Source organism: Xiphophorus couchianus, chromosome 6, assembly GCF_001444195.1.
Source record: "Xiphophorus couchianus chromosome 6, X_couchianus-1.0, whole genome shotgun sequence".
In the NCBI taxonomy this organism is placed as follows: domain Eukaryota; kingdom Metazoa; phylum Chordata; class Actinopteri; order Cyprinodontiformes; family Poeciliidae; genus Xiphophorus; species Xiphophorus couchianus.
The window spans coordinates 26,572,194-26,599,437 of NC_040233.1; the positions used below are offsets into that span (position 1 = coordinate 26,572,194).

The 27,244-nt window shown below is 38.4% G+C and overlaps 1 protein-coding gene across 4 annotated transcripts in view; it reads right to left on the bottom strand.

Annotated features, from left to right (window-relative positions):
* The window catches only part of LOC114146583 (nuclear receptor coactivator 2-like), a 54,318-nt gene that overhangs the window by 12,738 nt on the left and 14,336 nt on the right, over positions 1-27,244 (bottom strand). For all 4 annotated transcript variants that reach the window (XM_028020802.1, XM_028020801.1, XM_028020799.1 and 1 more), the window contains 9 exons: positions 14,939-15,046; positions 13,769-13,941; positions 8,425-8,528; positions 6,050-6,227; positions 5,590-5,778; positions 4,335-4,436; positions 3,822-3,962; positions 3,544-3,691; positions 2,118-3,354 (listed from right to left, as the gene is read on the bottom strand). In XM_028020802.1, coding sequence (XP_027876603.1) covers positions 2,118-3,354; positions 3,544-3,691; positions 3,822-3,962; positions 4,335-4,436; positions 5,590-5,778; positions 6,050-6,227; positions 8,425-8,528; positions 13,769-13,941; positions 14,939-15,027 — 2,361 coding nt within the window. In that variant the 5' untranslated portion in view covers positions 15,028-15,046. The remainder of the gene's footprint in view (positions 1-2,117; positions 3,355-3,543; positions 3,692-3,821; positions 3,963-4,334; positions 4,437-5,589; positions 5,779-6,049; positions 6,228-8,424; positions 8,529-13,768; positions 13,942-14,938; positions 15,047-27,244) is intronic.

Below are 27,244 nucleotides of genomic sequence, written 5' to 3' on the forward strand. Positions count from 1 at the left end.
TTTTATTTCACTTTATTTAATTTTATTTCACTTTTAATATAGTTTCTTTTTTTTTTTTTACATTTTTCTTTATTTTCTTTAACTTTATTTAAATGCATTAAAATATATTTATTTTCTAAAATGTTTTTTTTTCTTCTCCAAACTGATTTTAAGCAAAGAAGCATTAGTCAGGTATGATGACAACTTTGACAGAAACGGAAACCCCACTCAACCCTCACCAGTAACACATCGTAACCCAACTCTTTACACACACACACACACACACACACACACACACACACACACACACACACACACACACACACACACACACACACACACACAGAGTGGACAGATATGGTTTCCTAGGGCTGTTTGGCTGATGAATAGAGTGGGGAGCTAAAAATAAACTTCCAGCACTAATGAGGTCATATGTGATGTACAGTAGGACACACAGAGGTTTGGGAAGCATTACATGTGAGGACAGCAAAATACTTAAAGGTTATATTTGAAATCATTGATATAATGGTCGACAAAAGCATTGCATCTGCATCAATGCAATGAGACACAACATATCATGAGACAATATGATGAACACTCACTGATATGTTAAGAAATTGGGGATCAAACCACCTCTAATAAGCTCCTCCTCTTCCTTTTGAACTACACCTCCTATTACATTTTTAAAATGCTATATTTACTCCATATATTATGTTTTTCTTTGGTCCGAAAACACCTAAACTGAGCAGTACTGCAATATCATCAGCAGATCATTTTAAAACATACTTTCCTTGGACAGCAGGAGGCTGTGGTGGCCAACCTGACAGTGGCCTCCAGCGACTGTCCGTGTATGAAGTGTTTATGAAATGACTGAGTGCTCTTCTTGTCAAAATCCAGCAAAGCATGGCAGTGGTTGAAGTAAATTAATGTTAACATGTGGATGTTATTAATGCTTACAGCAGTTGATACAGATCAAAGATTGATTAGTTCTAATTCTTATAAAACTTAACTGCATGTCAGCTCCCAATTTTTCTTGTTTAGAAACAATAGTTCAAGAATTTGAAATCTTTAGGAAGAATAAATGATTTTGCTTTCTGCATTTTTCTTATAATTTCAATAATTTAATTGATATTTAATTTGTTTTTAAAAACTGCATGATATTAAACTATCCAAATTTATATTTAGGTAAGCTGATAAGTCACAATTGCAATAGATTTAATAACCACTTAACAAACCCCCTTCCTGGAAAAGCTCAAAAAGGCTTTCTTTTGTGGAGTTTGGGTATAGCTCTCTTCTTCTCTGGCTCCAACTTCCCCTTCGCCGGACGCACCACTGGTTGGGTGGTCAGACCCTTTGTTTGGAAACTGAATCTCTGCCATCTGCCTTTCACTCAGTGAACTGTCTTAACGTTTGCCAATCCACATGCTCTTTCCAAACAAGAAAAAAAGGGCAAACTCAATGAACTTTGCTTTACATGAAATCATCCATTTTCTGACTCTCTATGTGAATTTACTCCTGACTCCTGTCAGCTGCAAGTAAGACATTTATCAGTCAGAATCACTTTAAACAATCTCACTTTTAAAGACAAGGCAGGGCTGTTGATCTGGGCTGGCGTTTGAAACCTGGTCTCTTTAATATTCTAGAGCAGCCAAATGAGCAGCCATCTAGTTTGAAGATGTTAAACCAATCAAAGTCCAAGTCTCAACTTAATAGGAATGGCCTCTTTGTCAACAGATTTCAATAAACTACAAAGGTATGTTAATTGGAGTAAAACCATTTCTTATTGTACCAATGGGAAAGACTGATGAGGGGTTAACCATAACCATAACCCTTTCAGTGGAAAAGATGGTTTAACTGACGCAAGGCGTTTGCTAAGTTTGTCACATGTTGTTTCTACATCTTTTTTTTCTTGTTTCAGTAAAATAAAATGACTGTGTAATAATTTATGTAGATTTCTCACTTTAATACCTGATTATTGAGACATGATGAAGATGTGGTTCTTTTTTCTTGTTTCTTTGCCAAGTTTCATCAAAATTATGAAAGCCATTCTTAATGAAAACTCTACCCAGATTAGTTAATAGGTAGACACCCTGTAGAATATGTTTTTTTCTCTCTACATAAACTGCTTGAATTCTTACCTGTTCAGCCAAATTAAAACCTTCATCCTGTTTCTCCGTCTTAACGCAGGTCAGCTTGAGTCCGTCGCTTGGTTCCATTTTGATGGCTTTGTCGAGGATGCCATTATCATCCCTATCCAGAAGATAGCGAAGCAATGCATTGTCTTTCTTTCCCTGGCTCCCCGGCTCCTGTTTGGTGCAGAGTTCACTAAGAGCAGCCATGCTGTCTCCTGAGGCAGACTCTGGACCAATAGGATCTTTTCCCGTAGCCTCTGCCGTCAGCTTGGCCAGCTCCACAGGTGAGGTGCTGTTCTGCAGTAACCTGTGGAGAATTTTGTGTTTTTCCTTTAATGAGGTGGTTTGGTTGTTATGTCCGGCCCCCCCACACATCTGGTCCTTACAGTTCTGGTCATCTCCAATGGGACCTGGTGGTGAGGAAGGATCAGAGGGTTCTAATTTAGTGGTGAGGAGCTGCAGCAACTTGGTGTGGCCTTTGGTGGTCAGATGGTGGTTTGCAGCATCGGCAAGATTGCCAAGGTTTCCGTTTACTCCCAGGGTGTCAGGATCAACATCTTTCCCATCTGCCTGTGTACCGTCATGGGTGTGGGACGACAAAAACTCTTCCTGCTCTTCAAAAGTTCCAAACAAGTCAGTCTCTAAGCTGAGATTGCTCTTGCTAATTTGGCTACCAGGTTTGTTGCTGTGAAGATTACTCTGAAGAGCGGCTGGTTTTCTGTCAGGTGACTCTGGATGCTGTCCATCAGAGAGCTCTGGGGAAATCCTGGCGCCCTGGCTGAGAGCCTGCAGCGCACTGAGGGAGTTAAAACTTTGGTTGTTTCCTGTGGTGCTGCCCACGGATGGAGGTGAGTGCAAACCAGCTGCAGGAGAGAAAGATCCAGGTGGATGTTGGAGAAGATGAGGGCTACTGCAGTTGCTGCTACTTGCGGCAGCGCTGGGACTCTGCCGATGACGAGGAGACAACATGGCACTCTGGACCCCTGAGCTGACGCTTGGACTTCCTTGGCCAGAAGGGCTGCCCAGCTTCAGAGTGTGGCTGTTTCCCTGAGGCGTGATGGCCCTTCCTGGAACAGACCCAAAACCACGTCCAGGGGTGGTGGAGGCTCCAGTGGAGTGATGGCTGTTGCTGGTGACACTGGCATCAGGTGAGGGGAAGGACCCGCTCATACTCGTTGGGGTCATTGACTTGCCCGAGTCCTGACCACTGGGAATGTCTGTAGCCATGCCCCCCAGGTTTTCCCTGAAAAAAAGTTGAGAACTGGTTTGTACCATTTGAGTTCAAAGGAACTTTTTTCTATTGACTTTTTAATGTCCACAGTATTCCCAGATATGATTTTCAGTGGGTGTTTGATACAGGACTGCAGTGGCTGACGGTTTTACTACCAGGTTTGTCTGTGAAAGGAGAGTAAAAGTCAGGAAACGGGGTTACCTCTGCAGGATGTGCATCGACATGTAGAGCTGCGGTTCATTGGTGCCTGGAGAACGGACCAGTTTGCTCTTTGTGTGAGCAGAAACTATGGTGCCGTCTGCCAGGGAGAATCTGTACAATGGGCTGAGGGCATGGCCGTTCTTCAATACTGCATACAGACAGAAAAAAACAGAGTGTCAATTAAAGAAACCTGCTGTGATATTTGACCTTTTTGGATCTTTCAGATCCAAAAACTCACAAAATGTAATGTATATTTTGTGAGGAGACATTATGCCAACCTTCTTGCTGGTGTTTCTTGGCAAAGGAAATCTCCCCATCACTCTGCAGGTGGAACTTCTGGATGCAGCGCCGGACCAGGTCTTCCCAGCCCGGTTTCATAGATGCCCGAAGCACACTGGTGTCCAGAGAGGTGATCTTACCTGAACAGATATACAAAGCAAATTGGCATCTAGAATTTTAAAGCCAAGAAAACAAGCCTTTAGCCTAACCCATCAAAGACTACAGTAGTCTTTAAAGCAAAGCATAAAATGCCTCTCAGGCTCCAGACAGGTCTAATCCAGTTCTATGAAACTTTCTTAAAAAAAGGACCTTGAATACCTCAGACAAAATAGCTACAGATAGATAGATACACAAATTACATTTGTTTTCATAACCTTGGTTGTGAACACGGGGCATGTTGGTTTTGAGTGCCAAATATTAATATGTAGACTAATATTACGTTATGGAAATTGACTCGCAAGGTGCAAAACTTTACAGTATTTTTACAGCCCAGTGTGTCAGCCAGGTCGTACCTTGAAGGTCCTGTCGTGTTGTGAAGCTCTCATACGCCGGCATCACAGGCCTCTCTTTGACAGGAACCCTTCTTGCCACACAGATGAGACACGACTGGAAATCTACATTTTTGAGGAACAAATGTCAGTAATTCCATAACTATATATGGCAAAGGCCCTATCACAACACTGCAACACTGTTTGTGTGTGGCTGTCTCTGTTGGATAGAATTATTTTACCTCTGAGCCCTTTATAATTTTAGCATTTTCACAAATTAGAATACAACGCAAGCTATCTGTCTGTACCTCTACATTATTTGCATTAACAAAAATTAAAAACACCTCTGACCTAACAACCAACAGCCATCATTAACTTCCACCTCAGTGTTAGTGTATCTACAATCCTCTAAACAAATCTTGACTCAACATTAATTTTTTACATTTTGCTCCTGAAGGTTTCTAGTCATCTTTTTAAGTGGATTGATCAATAGTTTTCCAATTATTCTCAGAATGCTAATTGCCATTAGTGTGAGTTTTCAGAAGAAATTACATTTTATTACATGTCAAGATTCTTCTGCAGGTCATCTAGGCTATGAGAGAGATGCATGATCCTAAATAGGGAATTCATGTTCAAAAACCTTCCACTTGGTCTGAATTAACACAGGATTCATTACTGACAAATAAATCACAGTCTATCTGGTCCTACTAGCAAGTCCACCAACAGAGTGATGCAACTTCAAGTCAGCCTGCAACCCTCTGTCTGTCCACCAGATATCCTCATCGTGTCAGGGGAGAGATTGGCAAAATATCTGGCTGTCAGACGTCTAAAATTAGAGTGGCAGACACATTCTTCTCCCCCGTGTTCATGTGTGTGTGATTGGATTAGATGGGAAGCTGACAAAGTGCCACACACTAATTAGTCTCTCCCAGTGGATGGGATGGGAGGCAGAGAGAAGTGGTGACGGAAGGAGGACAGGACACAGGAGACTGGGAGGGCAGCACTGGGAAGAGTGATGGGAAAGTGACAGAAAGTCAAGGCTCAGATGAAGAGATGAGGAAAAGCAGCAGAAAAATGATTTCTTGAGCAGTGGAAAAGGCAAATAAAAGAAAATTCACAACCATAATAAGATGGTTTTCGAAAGGCAGACCAAATCCAGGTAAAAAAGAAAAACCGAAGCAATGACGGCTAATTAGCAGGACAAACAAGAATGAGAAGAAAAAACATTTGAAGTACAAAGTAGACAAAATTAGAGACAAGATTAAAAAAACCAGTATACCTTCCCCCTCTTCCTTGATAGACTTTGGTTCAGAGACGGCAAAACACTGCATGGTCTCGTATTTCTGCTGCGCTGCGTCCTGCTGATCGACGGCCTGGCGAGCTTCGCCGCCGGCGTGAGGGTTGACCAACATACGACAGTTAAAGGTGTGACTGTTCCTGTTGGAGGAGTCGGTGCTGCGATGATTGACTGCATGACAAAGATACAAAAAAAAGGGAAATGTAAGAAACAGTTATTTATAAAGTTTGTCATGAATCTACCCTCCAATACAACACAATTGATATGTTTAAAGAAATCAGAAACACTAAAATGACACTAAAACATACTACTTTAGGAGAATTTAGAGATAATTATAAAATATGTTCGCAAATAAAAGTTAACTTACACATTTAAAAAACATTTGATAACTCCAAAATGAAGTAAATACACTCTATTGTGGCAAATGTACCAATTTTCTCACCCAGACTCTTAGGCAAAAGGTTCTTGATGAACTCTGCGTGGTCTCCAACATGCAGCACACTGTAGACGCTGGTGTTCATCAGCTCCTCCTGCTGGTAGCGCAAATACTGGCTGACGTTCTCCGACACAAACACGATGTTTCCCTCCATGTTCACAACAAAGAAGAAGCCGTCCAGGGCCTGAGGGGAGAAAAGATTAGCAAAAGGGACGGGGGTGATGGTAAAATATAAAAAAGGATAAATGACAAAGAAAAAGAAAAATATAGTTAAAAATGTCTGGGGAAGTATAAGAGTGGACGTAATAAGGAAATTAATTAATTGCAAATATGGTTTATTTGGTTTTATTAAGAGAAAAGAAGAAACATTGATGAGACGACAATGTAAACATACAAAAGAAGATTAGCTCAAAATATATTGTAAAACATTTATGGCTTCACAGCAATGAAACTCAACATTCTGTTGGTTATAAACAGCTTCCATCATACATTGTACTTTAAAAATAAATATGCCAGAAACATTACCCGAGTTACATAATTTTTGTCTGTGCAGAATATTAAGTAGTGAAGGATATCCGCGTATAGAAAATGGATGGATGAATATATATCTATCATAACATTGTGAAAATGAATAAGTTCAATGGAGGAAACACCTTTGTTGCATTTTATTTTGTTTTACATAACTCAATCTCTGCAAACATTTTTGTTTTTGCACTGCTGCTGAACAACATACATTTGAAATGTTGACTGCATGTTAATGTTTATCTTCCAGACCCCAAGCAGACACCTTTGCCAAAGTTGGTGCTTCTGAATACTATATATAGCTAGTCTGTGTGTATGGGGTCAGACTCCGCCCCTTCTTTTCTAATCTGGCTTTTCCCAAAGGTATTTATACCTCGCCAGGTCCCATGGTAAACGTCATCTCTCACTCGTGCACAGACACACATAGGCTCCACTGTCAGTCAGCGGAGCTCTTATCTCCATTAGTCACGTGTAGAGAACGCTAGATCCAGTCAGAAAGGTGTTCTCAGGCTGAACGTCTCTCTCAGGATGGAATTTGTGCTGCTTGTTCAGGAGTATGGCTACACTTTGATGCATTCAGAGTGAATTAGATCTATGGAGAACTACTGCTCAGAATATATAGAGTAACTTTACATTTAGATGTCAAAGTAAAAACTGAACAACTGGATTACATTTCCAAATAGTATATTAATTTCCTGAGCTACATGACATTCAAAAGACACAGTAAGAGCCCCATTTAAATATGAGACTTTACATATTGTGCATATATCTGTTTTTTTTTCAGTACTTACATTTTGTTTTTGTTAAATAAATAATGACATGATGCAATCTGTGCTGTGTCTTTTTGCACAGCTAATGTAAACCTTAGGTTAGGAAACATGACTTAGAGACATGCAACTGATCTAATAATTATTCTGAAATCTAAGTAAGTTACTAGACTATTTCAAGAATGGCAGCACTCACATCTACAGCAGCCTGTCTTTTTCAAGGAAAATTAAGTCGGTTTTTGCCTCTACACTCTAATAAAGAGTGTAGAGTCTTTATTATTTTTAATAAAGATAAGCATGGCCTTCAGGGATGTATGTAGGGCAGAGACAATGAGAGACATGCCTATCTCCTGAAGGGCGGCCCGACAGGCTGAACTGGCCCAATGAATGCAATAATGCAGTGTCTTCGAGATAAAGGCTGGCAGCCGAGACTAGTTCAGAGTTGACTGAAACATTGCTTTTCTCTGCCCACAAAAAACATTTGCACCAGCAATAGGGAGACTGCTGTATTTTTGTTTACTAGCGTTCACATAGCAACATGTCTGGCACTAGAGCTTCCTATTACCTCATTTTCAATCAAGATGGCAGTGCAGCGTGTCTACTGTGAAATATGTTAATCTTGTGGTGAGTAACTGATTTAAAACTTGATCTGGTAATGGCAGCGGAGGAGCCAGCCATTGGTTACCATGGAGACTGATCGCAGCTTGCTGCACAGGCATTACTGCTGATCAAGGAGTCACACCAGGTTCTTACACAAATCTTCCAGGAAGTATCATCACTTTCAAGAAAGAATGAGAATTTTTTATTTTTATTTTCTAACACCAGAAAAAAGACTTGAAAAATTGCAGGTTACATTAAAGCAATTTTTAAAGTTATACCTGTTTTGATTTTTTTATTATTTACCCTAACAATAAGATCAAAGTTTTTCTTAAAGGTCTGCAGGATTGAAAACTTGTTGGTGTAACGTGCTTTTTCCAGCATGAGAATCTTCCACATTAGATTGCACTCACCTTCAAGGTAGAACACATTCACAAAATATTGAGAGATGAGTTTAAAAAAAACAAAAAAAAAAACAATGACAGTTAGACCTACCTCCAGCATCATTGGCCCAAGAGTGTCTTTATCAATGACGGCCTGCCCTGTGGAGGAGACATCTGCCTTCTGCACCTCCTCTGCATTAGTCACCAGGGTCTTTTCTGTGATGAGCAACATAAAAGCAGGTGGTTCAAAAGGGAATCAGGGGATTTTTGTCATGTTTTTATCTCGCATCACCTTTACGTAAAGATAATAGAACCTGTCAGTGAAAAAAGAATGTTATAAATGCATGAATAATTGCTGCTGTGGTCAAAGGGACATGTCAAATCTGAAGACACAGATCAAAATAAATAATTTAGTATGTTAAATATCTCCTTGTAGGAAAAGCAGTTTGTTATGGTAAAGCTTTTGCCGTAGGTTGTCTGTTTAAGCAGACAATGCTGACAGTGTTGTTTTTATCTTGATGAAGCCCTCACCCACGCACCCACTTTGTGTTTTCATACACAAGACATGAAGACCTTCCACATACTACATTCCTTGGAAAGCCGTTCTCTTCTGGTAAAGTTGACATGGTCATTTTTATACTTCAACTCTAAAATAAAGAGTGGAAATCAGTGAGAGGACATGGAGATTTGAGTGGCTGGCATGTTACTCACAGCACGGCTCGTTGCACAATTTTCCTGTACATTTTTGCACCAACTTTTTCCCTTTCCTTCATGGCCGTACCACCGGACTGTTAAGCCTCCCATGGCCCCATTCGGCCACATAGCTGACATTCCTTTTGTGGGACTGGAGCTGTGGAGTCATCAGCCTTTAAAACTCTGTCACTGCAGAGTCCGGAATGGCACTACAGTGCAAGCTGGAGGGAATTCAAGTCATTGCCAAAGTTTATTTAATCGATAAAATGTGTTATTACAATTTATTTCACCTGACATGATTCTATGTTTGCGTTTCCTATTTTTTTTCCCTCAAAAAGAACAAAAGAATCATCTCTAGTGAATAAATATACTTTAAAAACAAATCCTCTGAACTTCTCGACAGCTGACATCTTTGAGGATTGCACATAAACGACTTAACAGTTTGGTGCCGCATATCTTCCTTATTACCCAATGCACAACTCATTAGCTCAAATTAACTTCATTCAGCAGCACTTCCAGCACACGAGCCAAGGTTAAGACCTTAAAGCAGCAGTTTTCATTTACACAACTCATAAAAGCAAGGGATATTCAGCTTTCAGATGAACCGAAACCACACTGTAACCTTTACAGGTGCACTTAATGTGACCTTCCTTAAACTTTTGAATGCACATGTCGAACAGTTCAATGTTCAAGTACTTCTTGCACAACTTGCTGTTCTCCAACAAGAAGCTTAACGACAAAATACACAAGTGTTTGATTCATGAATCAACCAATACATTTTCTGGTTCAATCAGAATTGGTATTTAAAAGGCAACCATACTGTTGGCATTTTGACATCATTAGACCAAGAAGACATCTAACAACTGATACACAATACCTCACCATTGCAAGGTTTCAAAGAGGGTGCTCTCAGACGGAAATGGCCGCTGAGATTAGAGTGTCATCAAAAGATTGCAACAGAGACAAAGAGACACTTAAAAAGTCATAGAAACTTTTAGAAATTTCCAGTTGGATGACATTTAACTCCCAGGAAATTTGAGGGAGGCGAGAGGCACCCAGGAGTCACGTCAGGCCTGCAAGGCACCTGACCACAGTGCAAGGTACGGATGTCAATGTCTTGCACGGATGTCAGTCGGCCTCAGTGATGTTCTATGATAAGTCGATCCATGTTGAGCAGAAACGATGGCCGCCAATGATAAGATCAAGGAGAGCACTATGCAGCAGCCACCGTTGTCACCAAATGAGCCTTTGGTGTCAATAGTTTTATAGTGTGGACAGGTCCGACTACTGAATACAGAACTGCCCTTCATTTTGAGAATGCTTTAGTGAAAAGTTGATACTACCTGAATAACGTTATTAATCCATTGTACCATTGTCATTGCAATCCTGTATGAACAACCCAGACCTAATTTCATCTTTACGGACGACAATGCTCCAGCATCACTAGGGAACAGCTGCTGTAGACTGTTGAACCTTTAACAAAGTGATCTGAAACTTTCTCCAGACCTGGATTTCATAGAAAACCCCTCAGATCAGCTGAGACATTCAGTAGAGGTTTGTAACTCTGTACCCCAGACTCCAATGACCTCAGGGCTGCCCTTCATGAAGAGTGGGATGTCTCAGCAGACAATAAGTCGACTTGTGAATGGCATGAGATGTCGTTGTCAAGCTGTAATTGAAGCAACTCCTCAAGGACACATGACACCTGGTAGTGAGACATTGAGATTTTTTGTTTTGGCACAACCCACTGTTGGCTTTTGTTCCAATACATTGTGTGACAGAGGGGACTCATCATTGCATGCTTCTACTTAAATACCCTACTGTCATCGTGTCATTGTATTGAAGTTTTTAAGTTTTCCATTAATTTTACCCAAAAGCTAAAACTCCCTAACTTTTTATGAGTTGTGTCATTTGGATAATGGTTATGAATAAACAGATTGGTCAGGAACCTTGATGATTTTGTGTCAATCTGTCCTAATAAACAAACAGGACAGAACTATCTGTCATTTCAGGTAAAAAAGTATTTACATCTAACAAACTAAATATTAGGAATTGCACCATAATATTTATGTAGTATTTGTATACTACACAAATACATGCTTTTATTCCTTTGCAATCTGAGAGTGGGGTCAACCTAAAGATTCGTGTAAAAACTAACATGAGGCTCATAAACACCTTATCACTGGAAACTGATTTGAGCACAGGATGAACATTTTTCCAGTAGTGGCATTATTTTCCTCATTCTCTATTCCTTTTTACCGTTTTTAAAAAAAAATTCTGCTTATCAGTTAAATGTTCCTCAACAATAGTGTGTTTTTCTGCTGTTGACCTCACAGCTGTGTGACTTGAGCATTATCCCCGTGCGCGAGTCTGTGCTTATTCAGCTGTTGTTTTCAGATGCAAACAGTGCAATGACACATGGACACCAACTGGGTGACTGCAGGCACAAAAGGAGGAGATGAGCAAGCGAGAGACGAACAGATGAAAGGAAAGTTGACAGGACGCGCTTTCAAGTCCGAAGTTTCTACACTCACAACAGGCATAAATGTCATATGTGTGTAAATATAAATTTTGAGTTATTACGGATTCTTTTTAAGAAAATAAAAATTAATAGAATAACTTTAAACAAAAGAATTTCCACACAGTACAGAAGAATTCAATCATTTAAATCATTTAATAACTGGTGATAAAGGCCAAGTGCAGCTAGTAGTTTCTCTGTTTCACTATAATATAATTATTTTGGCAACTGTCACTGAACTGAACAGACTTTAGAATAATGACAAAATCCAAGTCCAGAAATGATTTTAATGATTTTATGTCCTTTAAATACTGTATGTCTGAGTTTCTCAAGGTCTGGGGAAACTTTCCCTCCTCAGGGGAAAAATACTTGAACGAAATTTCAAATTCTTACAACACTAGATCTCATCTATCAAACATGGTGATGGTAGAGTTGTTTTCAACCCAATTTAAATGCAATTATGTGTTGTATAATATTAAGTAAATATCAATGAAATCACCCATATTGCGTTCACATTCATGTCCATATATTTTGTATTCAAACGTGGAGGTGTGGGATAAAAAAAATAAGATTAGAATATAAAAGAAAAATCTAAATAGGTAAAAGTGGATGAGCAACACATCAGATATTAAAAAGAAAGGAGAGAGAAAGCCAAAAAGAAAAAAAATGAAGGAGAAAATGTGTCTAATGAATAGAATAACCAAGACAAAAGGGAAAAAAAGACCAAGAAAAAGAACTGGAACCAAACAGGAAGAGGAATCAAGTAAAGAGAAAGAGAGAAGATTGCAGACAAAATCTGAAAACAGAACAGATAAGAGGAAGAACAAAAATAATGAGAAATCCATTAAGTGAGTGGAAATGTATATTAAAATGATGGTTTATAAAATTGTGACATTTATGCAAAGAGGATTAAATACGAGGCAGAGAAGTGTAAAAAGGTGAGAACATTGTGAAGAAATAGTAAAGCTTAAGAGAAAGTGAGGGACGAATCAGAGAAGCAGATCCTCCTGCTTCTCTCTGCAGGCTCATTTCATGTTGGTCACTGTTATATAAGCGCTCCAGCAGAGGCTGTCTCACCATTACAGTCCTTTCACAGTCTGTGGGCTCCCACAGTGAAGTGGATTGTTTTCTATTTACTTTTTAAAGTTAAGGAGTCCACATTGGCTCTTGAGATTTCAGTTTTATAAACATCACTTCTGAGCTCTTCTAGTACCCACAGCTATCACACTCTCTACCAGCAGATGTTCCCCTTTCATGGTGGGAAACACTGGAAGGCCCATTTAGTAATAAATAAATGGTTATCTGAGGAAATAAGCGGCTTGTGACATTCTAATGGAAAAACAAATTAAATAGCTTATGCAGCCTTTCAATTTCTTTATTCAGGACATCTGAAACTGGAAAGTCCAGAACCTACCATACCATTGCAGATCCCTCCCTTTAAAAAGGGAGGGATCTGCAAAATGCATAAAAGACAAAAAGCACACTGTGAAAATGAAGATACTGCTACATCTAACAATTTTTTTTATTATTACAAGGTCTTTCACCTGGGTCCCAGGAGGTCTGACTGACAGTCTTTCCTCTTCACAGATTTATTTATAAGCTGGGAAAAGTGGCATCTGTTCTAAAAACTGCCTTAAAATTATAGAGTTAAAAGCTAGCTAACGCTAATGGCTAACTGTAGCAACCAATCAGCCCAAACTCAGTGCATCGTATAAAATGCTGTTCTGAGGATTTTCCCCAACAGCTAAACATGTTGCCTCCAGGAACAGCTGAAAATTTCTAAACCTCAACATTGATCATTTTTTAAGAACCAGAAAAATATGATGTGAACTGCCTTGTTGCTGAAATGTGCTATATAATTAAACTTTAAGTGGTTAAATTATTGTATGATCTGTCTATCCAGGCATCGGCTATGCTACTTTACTCACTGAAAAACATCCAACCCAATATTCAGTAAATTATATACTTTTTTAAATTTTAGACAGTATTAATCTAAATAATTTCAGAAATTGAAAACTATTCTCTGTTTACTGCTGCCCAAGGTAGAATAAAATCATAATAATTGTACTAATTGTATATTGTACTGTCCTGAATAGGTACACAGCAGTGATTTTTGTGAACCAATGCTCTCCTATTTAATCTGCATTATTTTTTCAGTAATACTTGAGGTTGGTAGGGTCAACTAGCGGGGTTGAGGATCTAACACCAAATCCTTCAAAAAAGAAGAAGTGACAAAAAAGCTCACCCTGCTCCTTGATCTGCCTGATCTGCTTCACCGTCTCTTTGAGGATGGCACATTTGTCGGGCTTGACGTTGAGGTCGTCTATGTCGTTGATGTTGGCAAAGATCAGCTCTGCCAGCTCCTCAATGTATTTGTTCTCCTGCTCCCTGTTGCGCCTCTCGGTACTTCGTTTTGGGCTGCAGGACAGCAAGGAATGATGGCAAAACCATGAATCAACCTCAACTGGAGAAAAAAGAACTAAGTGGTGGAAATTGTCAAGACAAACATCACTGTACAATGCTGGACATTACATCTGAAAAGCTTTTGTCTTTGTGCACTGACCAGCTTTTTTGTGAGACAAAGACCTCCCCGGTGACCCTGAATTAACTTTGTGACCTCTTGGTGACCTGACATTAATGAGACATATGACCTCTGTGCAAAGAACTGAGCATCATTATGACAACTTTTGTGTCGTTACAAAACTATTGTCTGTAAAAATGAACCACAACTGTTTTCTTCCGAAAGTGCCATTAACAGCAATTCATCATTTACAAAAGATTTGGAATAACTTTAAAGTGCTTCACATTTTGTAAGATCACATTCTTTATACATTTCCCCTGTTCATTGGTCTTCATGATGCTGTATTTTCTGTAATAGTATATAAGAACCCTTTGTTTCTGTTTTTAAACTGAGACTAAATTAGTTGTAGAAGAGAAAATGGGGTTGAAATGTAAAACAAAATTTCAGAATTTAATTTGTTAAGAAAAGGTAAGAATTATGTACCCTATTTCTTCTACTTAATTACTTTAAAATCGTAAGAATATAAATTGACATTTTGTGTGTGTGTGTGTTTTTTTTTTTTGCTGGTAACATAATAAAATGCAAAACAGGTCAAGGTGTACAAAGGCATTGTGTCTGTGCTTCTCCTACGAGAAGAGATTTCAGATTTAAAACTAATGTCCAAATCCTTATTAGCTTTTCAGAGTTTGGTTTGTTCTTAGTTCTAGTTCTTTACTTGAGAAGAAATGTCTCCCTTTTAAATCCTCAAGTAAAAAAACCCAAAGATTAAAAAAGTTAAGGATCTGCTAAATGCATAAAAGACTAAAAGAACACTGTGAAAATGAAGATACTGCTACATCTAAAAATGTTCTATCATTATTTTTTATTATTATTATTGAAGACAAGGTCTTTCACCTGGGTCCCAGGAGGTCTGACTGACAGTCTTTCCTCTTCACAGATTCCCCTTTGGGGGGCTCAGGAGTGTCCCCCCCACCACTACTCATCTTCAGCAGTTATCAGCAGCTAAACCAAAGGAAGACAGGAAAGCAAAGCAGACACTTAGTGATAACATACCAAATGACAAACCTTTGATTCTCTTTGATTCTAAAAGGGAATCAAAGAATCTCTTTAAGCGATTCTTTGATTCTCCAGCAGCGGCAGAAATCAGGCTAATAAATATAAACTTTGCTGTTTTTGTTTTATGTCTGACAAAATAGCCAAAAATTGCAGAAATCTGTAGGTTGGTAAATACATTTTCAGAGTACTTTATTTGGTTAGGATTCCCTTCACATTTAAGGAGGTTCCACAATCCAACCATGTAGGACCAGGTCAGAGACCAGGGCTGTTTAAACAGGCCCTGCCTGGGCATGCTCATTATATTTGACAGCAGTAGACTAATTAACTCCCAAGTTCAAACATCCATCTCTTTACTTTCTTTATTAATAGTAATGTTTGCCTCATTACAATGTATACTCTTCTCTGAGTGTTTGAAGTTTCCAGTCATACGAGTAAGCAGAGTTAAGATCAAAACCCTAACAATAAAAACAAAGATGATGGTAAAGTTGAAAATAAAATTTAAAAAGCCATTTGTCTCCTCTGAGTTTCAGTCAGCACAATTAATCACAATATTTTAAAAAGGTAAGTTTTTAATCTCCTGGTGATGTAAACAACCCGCAGAGTGCATTATCAAACACAGATTATGAGTCACAAAAAACAATGTATCACTGTAATGAGCCTGAAGGCAATATGTGGGCAGCCCAGTGGGAATACAGTGGGTGTCAGTAATTACTTCAGATAGAAATAGCTAATTCACGTAGGCACTATCACTGTTCCCTCATTCACTTTAACATGTCAGTCTTCAATATGAATGATGGTTGGGATGTTTGGAGAATATTCCTGTAATCTCAATCAAAAATAGGGACAAAACATAACTTAGGTCACACTGAAATAAAGCTTTCATGGAGCAAGAAAGATGCACCATATGGCCGTATCATGCTGCTAGACTTGCCCCATATGGTTCAGTAAAAGGGACACAATTTAGACAAGTGAGCTGCCAGAGCTGCTGGTACAGTGGAGCCACAAAGCTGCTGGTGGTGGAATAAGAATCAAAATCAGCTTTATTTGACAAATTTCTGCACCCAAAAATGAATAAAAATGAACAAATATATATTTTTTGTAAATATGTATGCATGCAATTCACACGTTGTGATTTGGAACTTCAGTAAAGGGCTATTTCACAGCTTTTAAGATTCTGGACTAGTTTTATCAGCTCTGATTTAAAATCTAAAATGGATAGACAAATCAAATCTGGACTAAATCATGGACTTGTGATTTAGTATGGATATTCATGAATGAATTGTCAAATTGAAAAAATCTTTTTACATTAGTTGACCATCCAAAAGATCTTCAGCTGCAGCAACAATATGAAGCAAGGCCCACTTTTCATGATGCAAACAATTAATCTTGCTTTGTCAATTTGTTTTTCTATATATTTTAGCCAATTTTCTATTCTAGTTGGTCTTCCTGACACTGCCCTCTACCTCTGTTTGAGTTACTTCATAGGCCTGCACAATATACATCAAGTTGTAAAAATATTTTCTCCAGCAAACATTTAGTGAAACGTATGCTATAGATAAAGTTTGCAAGTTGGTAAGCAACTTCTATCATTAAACCCACATTTTAGTGTTTATTACGTTTCAAAATAAAAATACACATTTCATTCCTTCCTTAAAATGAACTTCTGAATACAAAAACATGGCTGGTTGTGGAGGTTTGTTTTCTGGAATATATTTTAATTTAACATCTGCTACCAGCTTTTGTTTCCAATATCCAGCTTCTCATCATCCCCTGAGAACCACTGAAAGAAATGACGAAACCTCAGAAGAAGACACTGAGCACAACTTCCTTCTTTGCAAAATATACACAAAACTGTAAAGCGTCTCTCTTTTGTTTTTGGCAAAAGACCAGAATTCACTTTTTTGATCCACATTAGAGTTTGATTACACATTTACACCTCCAAATGAACAGGACTGGTGAAAACACACCTTAAAACCAAAGACGTGGTAACAAACAAAATACCACATTCAGGACCTTAGAATCCCCGTTCAATAAGGAACAAGTTCTAATGCATTCAGTGAGCAGTGAGAGCCAATTTACTATTTTCCAACCAACCTGATGGCTAAAAGAAGAGATAAAGCGTTTCCAGTAAAGCTCAACGTGTGCCCAGACTCTCATTTCCCGCCATCAGTTTTTCTCTGGGTTTGCCTACAACTGGCATCCGCAAGGAGAGTAAAATCTCATTTTACAACCAAAAATATTAGAAAGGATCAGTTTTATTCTGCAAGAGTGCATCTAAGACAATCATTTTCACACAATCAGACAATAATGAAGACGTCCAATAATTAAATGCAGGGGAGAGGTGGTGTTTATAGGGATAGTGGGCCTTTAAGGCCCTTCAACAGGCGGCATCACCTGACAGTTACATAAGAGCCGGTCAGTGGGACTGATACTGCGCAGATGAAGGCAGAAGAGAGGGATAAGCAAAAGGGAAAACAACAGGGAGAGAGAGAGAAAGGAGATTAGCAAGAAAGAATTGGTGTAAGAAAGAGAGAAGAGGAGACAGAGAAAGAAATATTTTAAAATGGTATCAGGGGAAATAAACGAATGGACAAGCTGTCAGTTTTTGTGTCGTTAGGGAAAATGTTTCCGACACAGATATTATGTTGACAAGAACAAATGCTGTACAATGATACAGGCGGGGATAAACAGAGTGACAGCAGGAAGAAAATGGGAGGTGGGTCATTTGTTGCTCTAAATAATCAGGCCTGAAGGCAGAGGAAAGCATGGCCTAATTACACCATACGGGATAAGAGGATGGGAGGAAACGGCAGATAGCATGATACTGACAACACAAATGAAAAACTTTAAGACAACTAGTGCAGAAAGTATGTTAGTTAATATCATCAACGCTTCTTTTCACGACTGAACTTTCACGCTAGCATCATTGTTTCAGCATCGAAAATCATCTTTCCACACACAGAGAGCGAAAATTTGGTGAAGCACTGTAACATCCATCATCTGATTGCCAGAAGGCAACCACTTGATAAGAGAAAAATTGAAGCGTTGTGCAGAGAAAGTATCCGGAAAACACAGCGTGAGAATTTTGGGGATTCCCTGACTTTTTGCCTGTGGTCCAGGCAGCACGTACTCCCAATACTGAGCATTCATATCGCAATAAGAGGCCAGCAACCTTTCAGACAAAGAGGCCTTCCATCTGAGCTTCAGGATATACAATTAAAGCCAGAAGACAACACACACCCATTAGTAAGACACACATACCTTTTTTCTCTGTCTGAATTAAATCAGACCAAACTTCTCTGGATTAAGTTCAGCTGGAATCAGCAAGATTTTTCCCATTTGCTAAATGCCACAATAATTAGGGAAAGAATATGTCAGAGATTTATTAATGTCTACAAAATTTAATTTTTACATTATTTCCTTAGAATTTAATCTCGCAATTCAATTCAATTTTGATTCTTCAATTTAAAATTGCTTTAAATGCTTCAACATCGTTTTAGGGTTAGTGGAAATTTCCTCGACTGCAATGCAACTGTCGAATTTTAAACGTACCCAACCCCAGAGCCAGGCTTTCACAGCAGAATCTCAGGAGATGACGCCAGAATGAACTAGTTATATATTAATTATGATCATACTGAGAGGAAACAGGTGAGCTTAAGAGGTAATATCACACAACATTGAAGTCCTCATGTTTCACGGCTGCAGAGCATGCAACAGTCCCACATGATGGTGTCAGAAATCGATACAAAAAGGCTCCTTTAAACTTTCAATCAATCACAAAGAAGCTCCACACACAGACACAAAGTCTGAGCACTCACAACTGACATCGCTTGGATGTTCATGTCAATATTTGTGTGCTTCACAATACACAGACACATGCGCAAAGGTACACATATGGCGCGTAAACATGTGCATTATAAATTAACACTAATGCAGGCTGCAACAAAAGCCTTTATCCAGCTCTGCCCGATGCTAATGCAATCAGAGGAGCTGAGAGCTTTGCAAAGCGAAGCCATTTAAAAACAATTTGAGCTGGAGAGAAGGGACAGGGCCAGAGGGTCAATGCTGCCATTAAGAAATTAAAGCTGAGGATTGATCACTGCCTGCTTAAGTGGGCCTCGTCTCCAATAGAAGCCAAGCATGTGTTTGGGTTTGGGTTCCGCAAACCTAAAGTCAGAAGGCAAAACTGTTCCTCACAAAGCAAAGTAATATTTCTGTGAAATACATATACAAAACTTCTTTAGTCTCTACAAATTTTGTGAATGAACTCATACGAAAGTGTCAGGATTGCGGTTCTGAAAGTGTTAGCAGTCATTTATTACCAAATCGTCTTTCTGGTTTTCAAAAAACAAACCCCTGTGGTTTCTCTATGCTGCTGTGCTGCAGCGGACAGAGAGCATGTAGGTGTCAGATTACACTCAGATGGAGGTCAGGCTTGGGGAAGAGATAGAAACACGGAGCTGCTCTTGATTTTAGCTTCATTTATGCAGATAAAAAACAGCAAAACATGAGTAAAAGTTCTACAAAATGCATCAATAAGTAACAGCCCCTTCATTTGCGACTGAGCTAATGGTTGGTCTTTCACAAGCCGCTCTTGTGAAAGACCAAAGACTCTCAAAATGATAGTTGTCATAGGAGTACAGTACATTACGGGCTGTTATTAAGGTAATGAGTCATCCTCAAGCCTTAGCTTGCACACTAATTGAGGTTTTGAGCTTGTAACAAAAAACGTGGACCATGATGTCTTATGTAATGACAGAGAGCAGAAAATTAAAGCTGATAGTGGGATAACGGAGAGCCTCTCTATGCCTAATGTGATAACACCTTCACTGAGTAAATGTCAGAGCTTTTATCCCCAGAAATGAATTGAGTCAATCAGTTTAGCAGCAGCTTCACTCCCTTTAGGTCTGTGTGTTTGTTGAGACGAATTGCTTCCGAGAAACTTTTTCAAAGAAGCGCCTTCATTAATTAGTTGGAATTAAATGAACCTCACATCAACAGAGCCATTGTGCATTTTATTCTTCCTAATGTTTCTATCAACTTTTTAACATTTTGTTTTCAGATACTGTCATTTCCTCTCTCACTTATTAGCTCCTCTGTACAAAGATCAGATCTCAGTGACAAAAGAAATAAAGAAGATACAATCTTTGATTATTTCATGTTGAAGAAAATTCCCAGATTAATTTTATTTAAAATTATTAACAAACCATTTAAAACAACAATAAGAATCCATAAAACTCATTTTTTTAAATGTACCATTTTTTCAAATAAATCTACTTAGAAAGTTAGATCAGTCTGTAGATTTTAAAGTTAAATTCACTTACTTTTAGGTATAAATACGACAATATGGCATAAGGGTCTATTTCTCCCAGGCACTGTTCAAAATTGCGACCTTTAGGTATAAATGTCAGGTAAGACATTTATACATATTCAGGTTAATCTTAATGGCAGGTAGAAAAAAATCTACTCTCTTAAAACTAATCTACAAACAAGAAGAAGATTACCTACTTGTATCTCAACACAGTGAACATGATGGAAAAAAGCCGCTGCTGATTAATGTTAAAGCTCTGCAGCAAAGTGTGGCATCAGAAAGTCTCCAAGTCTGCAGAAAAATCTTCTGATGCTGTATGCCAACTGTTTGCTTGTGAGTTATACCAGGAAAAAATATATATTTTCTTTCCTACCATCCTCATCATAAACATGTGTGGTTTCAGTTAAACCAAAGTGTGAGCTGATGTGGTCAGCAACACAGGACTCCCTCAGGGGACGGTCTTCTCACCGTTCCTTTTCACTCTGTACACATCGGATTTCTGGTAAAACTCAGTCTCTCCCAGTAGAAACACTGAGATGAGTCTTCAGTGGTTGGGTTTACCAGGGATGGATAAGACAATGGACTGGATTGGAGGATCAACACAGATGCTGTGTACAAGAAAGGGATGAGTTAATTCTACTTCCTGAGGTGGCTTCGATCCTTTCATGTTTGAACAAGATGTCGTTGATCTTCTACCAGCCTGCGGTAGAGAGTGGATCAACAAACTGATTCACAAAGCTGGAAAAATCCTTGGTCCAGGACAGGAAGTCTCTGAACAATCTGGTCTCCATCATGAAGAATCCATCACACCTATTACACGACACTGTGGAGCAACAGCAGAGCTCTTTTTCTAACACACTGCTGCAGCTCCGCTGGCACAAAGAACAGTTCAGGAAATTATTTCTCCTTATTCTCAAAAACTCTTATGTGTGACAGAGGTGGTCACACCTCTTTATTGTGAATTGAAACCACCACATTAATTTCGGCAGTACTCCTACTCCCTAAATGACTCCTTCCATGGCTCACCAGCACTGACGTACATTCAGCCTCTGGTTCTGTCTGTCTGTCTGTTTGTCTATCACCACAGTTGAAAAATGCTGTAAACCATTTTTTTGTTTGTTTGTTTTTTTGGATGAGATTTTCACAATAAAGTTTACATCTTCTAAAATCAAAAATTTTAGGCACAACATAAAGTTTTTTGTCTGAATAATCATACTCAGATAGAAATGTGTGTTTTGCTCACATTCAACTAAAATTGAACATTTTTATCAAAAAGCACAGGTTTAAAGCCTAATGAGAGACTGTGGTGTAAAACAAAGTGTATTGTGAAAAGCAAACATAGTTTTTTAAATGTTGTGGAGTTTCAGTGATAGTGCTTTTCTTTTAAACATCCTGGTAAACATGACGGAGTGCATGGCAACATGTTCTCTTTCAAATATCTGGATATTTTTAATAAAAATCCAGTTGTCTCTGCTGGAAAACTGAAAATGGGTCAGCATGGGCATGAGTCGACAGGATAATGATTCAAAAATAGATCTACGTAAATTATATCAACAACCTGTGGGGTGAGATGAGAAAAGAGATTAAAGAGACAATCCAGAGATAATGTGCAAAGTAATGGTCAAAGATCTCCCTGTCCGTACACACTAACTTATAGAAGTGTAGCGGTGTTGGTCTGTTAAAAGGGGGCGGTTACCAAAGTAAATCAATCTAACTATTCTAAGATTATTCTAAGATTCTGGCCTATTGTTTTCCTACTCAACATTTTATACATATTTCCAATGAAGATCTTTTATCCCATCTCTTTCATAAAAAAGGGTCTTCGGCATTTAAGTTCCCCTGGTATGTTATAATTTGGATCTGACCTCATCCTCTGCCAGTAAATAAAATAATCAAAGGGAAAGTTAGCTTATGTATAAACAATTCACTACTTGCTTTTAAAAACCATAAATAAACAGATGAATCAGCAACTTAAGTAAGGAATCAATCCATCACATAGCACCAATTAGGATCATTTAAGGACTTAAGGACTTTGACACCAGCGGATTAGACAATTGGGAGGAGGGACCCCCCTCCTGTTTGTTTCCCAGCTTCTGTTAAAGCAGCAGAGCAAAAACCAACAAACCCTCTGATCACACACAAGTGCACAGTAAAGTAGACCTAATGCCCTGCAGAGGCTGTATTATGACATGGGTTCCTCCCATGACGAACGACCTAAAGCCAGGTCAGTCGTTTTGTCTACGCATACATCTGTGTGCAGCACTTTCCATATCAGTAAATCAAAGTTTATGTACTTCTCAGGTGTTTGGTGTGGTGATGCTATGCTGAGGCGCTGCCTTAATGACTGGTGGCTTGTTGCCACTTCAGAGACAGTACTGGAGAAAGATTTCGACTGCTGCTTCCTTTCACAACCCAGAGGCTCACGGGAGTTGACTCAGCAAATAATCACAAAGCAAATAAGACCTACAAAGAAATGTTTGGCTGAACTAGCAAACTTTTAAAGAGGCCCCAGTTAGACCACTATGTGTCCTGTAAAAAGATCTAATTAACTTTAGTGTTATTTAAAGTAAAAATAACATTCACCTAGTGGGTTCCTACCAATCGGGATTGATACATATGGCCAGTCGACAAGCTTCCAATGGCTAAAGAAAAACAAAATCCTTTTGATTTAAGAGAAAGGAAAAAAAAACATGAAAAACCATGCTAAGTGCCCACACAGCCCAGAGACAGTTTCTTAGTGTGTGACCCACTGGCACATAGTGGCCACAACATATGGGGCTGAAAATGTTTGACCCAAGTATTGGCTTAGTTTTGGGATGCCCCTCCTCAGCCCACATGAACATGTATGCTAGGTACTAGCAGCAATCACAATTTTGAAGTTGGAAGTGTTTGAATTTGAGTAAATTACAAAATAAAGCTGTTGACCCGACACTAAAAAAGGCACTACCACTTAAACTGGAATATTGTTAAAAGACCAAGCAACATTGAAGAGCTATGGGACACGTTGGAAAGGTTTCAGTAATTAAGTTTGACAATTGGACCAAGACTCTCTCTCAGTTAAGTTTATTAGTTTGGCCACATAAGCTGTATGTGTTAACCAAATCTCATTAATCATGCTGCTGGACAAAGAGGTATTAAAAGGTGTTAACACAAAGTGTGCAGCAGCTAAAACTCTTAATGCAAATTAAAACATCCAGTATAATTTAATCTGAAATCCATCTGAAGCTAAAGAAGAAGAAGAAAAAATTCAGGCTTAAAGACAAAATGTAGACAACTTTTTATACTTTGTTCAACACTATTTTTAATCAGGTTGTCTTATCAAAACCTAACAAAAAACTACCAGTTTTACAAATCAGGTTGAACATCCAACATTGCGGTCGTAAATGAACAAAGGACTTGATAAGAAAGAAACCCTCACCTACAAAAACCCACAACTTTTTATTAGGTTTCCAAAGACTTCTGGCACCAGTGTGCTGGAAAGAAAAGTAAATGTTTGTCTGTGTGCTGAGAATTGAGTCCACTTAAAATCCATCTGTACAAATTGACCCACTTCAACAATTGCTCACCTTTCGGACCAGCCGCTCCGTATTTTTTTTTTGTCTAGCAAATAACACTAATTGGTATTTGTGTAGCAGCGTGATCCGGTGTCACCGGGGCACGGTTGGAAGGCTTGGCCATTGTTACTTTTCCATTTTTAGTCTACGTCAACAGAAATCAATTAACATGTTGTTTTCATTTCTAAATGAAGAAAAAATGAATAAACTCATTATACGAATTACTTCATAGAAAAGAGAGAAAGGTTAAGAGTAAATCATTTAGGAACTAAACTGTTTGATTTAAAAGTGATTTTATGCAACAACAAGAAAGCTAATCACGAACGGAGACTAAATAAAATAACACCTTTAAAACTAACAGTTGTGTGTGGATGGTTGCAGTAGATAACCGTCACTCTGCATGAGCAACCTCATGTAATACTAGAGCCAGATCGATTATAGACCAGAATCAATAACATTGAACATGCCTGCCCGGATGCTAACTCAGTTGACACGCTGGTGTGCAGCCACATCAAGACAATCACAAAAATAAGAAATTGTTTTAAAATTGCAATTAAATAGAAATAAAAAACCCTCAAAGAAGTACTAAATGTTATGTAGGCGAGGAAATTAAACCAAGTCGAATCTTGGTGTCCATAGTTAGCTTCTTTAGAAAAGTCGAATACATGCAGGAGAAATCACTCTCAGGCAGTCAGAGTGAAACTTGTAGCGTTAGTGGGAAGAAGAGAGGGAAGCTTTGCTTATTGACAGAAACACTCGCCGTCTTCTGTCCCCTGTGTAATAACTGCAGGATTGCACTGCTAACACAAATACAGTGGTGTCTCAGTGTGCACACACATGCTCCAGAGCAGGATTTCTTCATCTTCAGCTCAAGTTTCACAGTTATTTCATAACACAAGGCTGGTAGTCTGATACTGTCATTATCTCTAAAAATGCATTGTGACACAACTAAAGACCTTTTCCGTTCGGTATGCGACATACATGCAGAAAACAATCCCAACCACTCTGGCCCACCAGATAAACACTAAAATAAGCTCAAACGTGCTTTGGAATACATTGATATCTCTGAAGAATGCAAGAGTAAATCACATGATGTAAAAAGGGAGATATGGTAAAAAGGGATTTATGTTGTCCTGTTGACCAGTCGGTCAAAGTCCAGCTACAGCTCACTGATTAACTGAAATGCAGCAGGAGCTGCAGGTTGTGTCAGTGAGAAAATTAACATACAGTCACAGCTGAGTGACTTCTTGACACTCAGACTTTTTATTCTGGTCAGATAAGAATGCAAAGAGCAATGCGGCTCATCAGTTCTGGGATAAATATTCAGTTCTGACTGTCTTTCATCTATGACCAGGTCACTTTTCAGTCCTTCTGTTTAGTTTCTTTTGTGTGCCATTTGAATCTCTCGGCCACAAGCTTTGATTCCAAAGACATATTTCAGGTTTCGGGTGATTTTGTAATAATAAATCAAAAAGGACAATCTTCCTGCACCTCACAGTAACTACAGGTGCTCCACAGGGATCTATTCTAACCCCCATTTTATGCTCTTGGTGTTCTCTTACTATAAGAGAACATTTTATGTTAAGAAAACATTGAGCTTCATCCAATGATAGATAGTCACTGTCATGGGACAACAATGACTTTATCCAGGAAAAATACTTTTATATGCTGATGATAGTGAGCGTGTATTTGACCTGAGCTCCCATTGTGGATTTATTTTTTATTAATTAACTATGACTACATGTGGAATCTGTGGTGAAATAATGACAGAACATGGTTGAGACAGTATTATTTGTAAATTTAAAGACTAGCACTGATAAATCATTTTTACAATCATTTAATGCACAGAGAAAATTCACAAAAATGCCTTCTCATGTGGTTTCTCCAAAAGCTACAATTCAATGTTCATATTTCTAACAAAGGTAGATTACTAGATGTTTAAGTAGCAGGAACTAGTATTACCAGACCTTAATAGATGTTTTATAAGTAGTTTCCCATTGCCAAGAATTTAATTTCTCTGTTTTTAGACCTTGGAAACATTTAGAAATTCATTCCTACTTTTAAAAAACTAGATTCACCACATCCTGCTACACCACACATTCCAACGTCCGCGTTATGAATTCTTTAGTGAATCTTCCATTTAAAATGACTGTAAGTCTAGCGGAAAATAATTTCCATTTGTATTTAAGGAAATAAAAATGATCAATGGCTATTTTGTTGTGGTCATTCTACCAATTATTCAGATTATACGTAACAAATTTTGCATAAATTTCAAACATGCAAAATTCATGTGGGAGCTATAAATGTACCTTTGGATGCAATAATCACTATTGTCCTGGTTTTTTTCTTTGATATCTCACCTGCCAATTTAGACTTATAATTTTTTTTTAAATTCTAAGATCTACTACATAAACAAATTATGCACATAACACTAAGGAATTACGTGCAGGTTAATTTAATTTAATTTCTTTTTTGTAGAATTTTTGGCACTATTGGCCTTTATTGAACAGTAAATAGACAGGAAGTTGGGTGGAGCAAGAGGAGGAAGACATGCAGCAAATGGCCCAAGACTGGGAATCAAAAATGGAACAACCACATTAAAGACTATAGTCTCTAGACAACAAACTGAGCCACACAGAGCGAAAGGAAAGGAATTTTAAAATATTTTTCAAGTTGTGATTAAAATTTATCCCTCTAATGTTTGACTTCCAAAAGACAACATTCACAACATTCATTTATTCATGTTTCAGGTCAGCCAGTCTTCTTACTTTTATCCAAGAATAGCACAGTTTAAATTGGACCTGCAAAGGCAATACATCTCGTTTAACCTTAGCTTAAGCAAAGACGTTGAAAGTCAGGCTTGTTAAGCCCATCTGAGCAACACTAAAAATTACATTCAGAGATCAGTAAACCTCTTTATCTAGACCGCTTTTGACATTTCAACCACAGTTCACATTGTTTGGACTGGAGATGGGGCATTTTTAGTAAAAGTGGGCATTTTTCATTTTCATAAACCAGACAAAAGAATCAGATTTTTCAAAGTTTTACCTGCCGAACACTAGCCACAGATTTCTAGGAAAACCAGCTACATTTAAGCATCTAAATGCAGTTAAGATGACTTGTTGAAGTTCAAACAAGTTCGAACTGTGCCTTCGAACGGAGAAGAAATTGTATTTCAACTTAGCATGGATGTTGCCAAGAGATGGTGTTGTTGAAGCATTTCATAAAAGACTGAGATTTTTCTTCACAACCTTCTCCAGGGTTCAAAGAGAATTATGA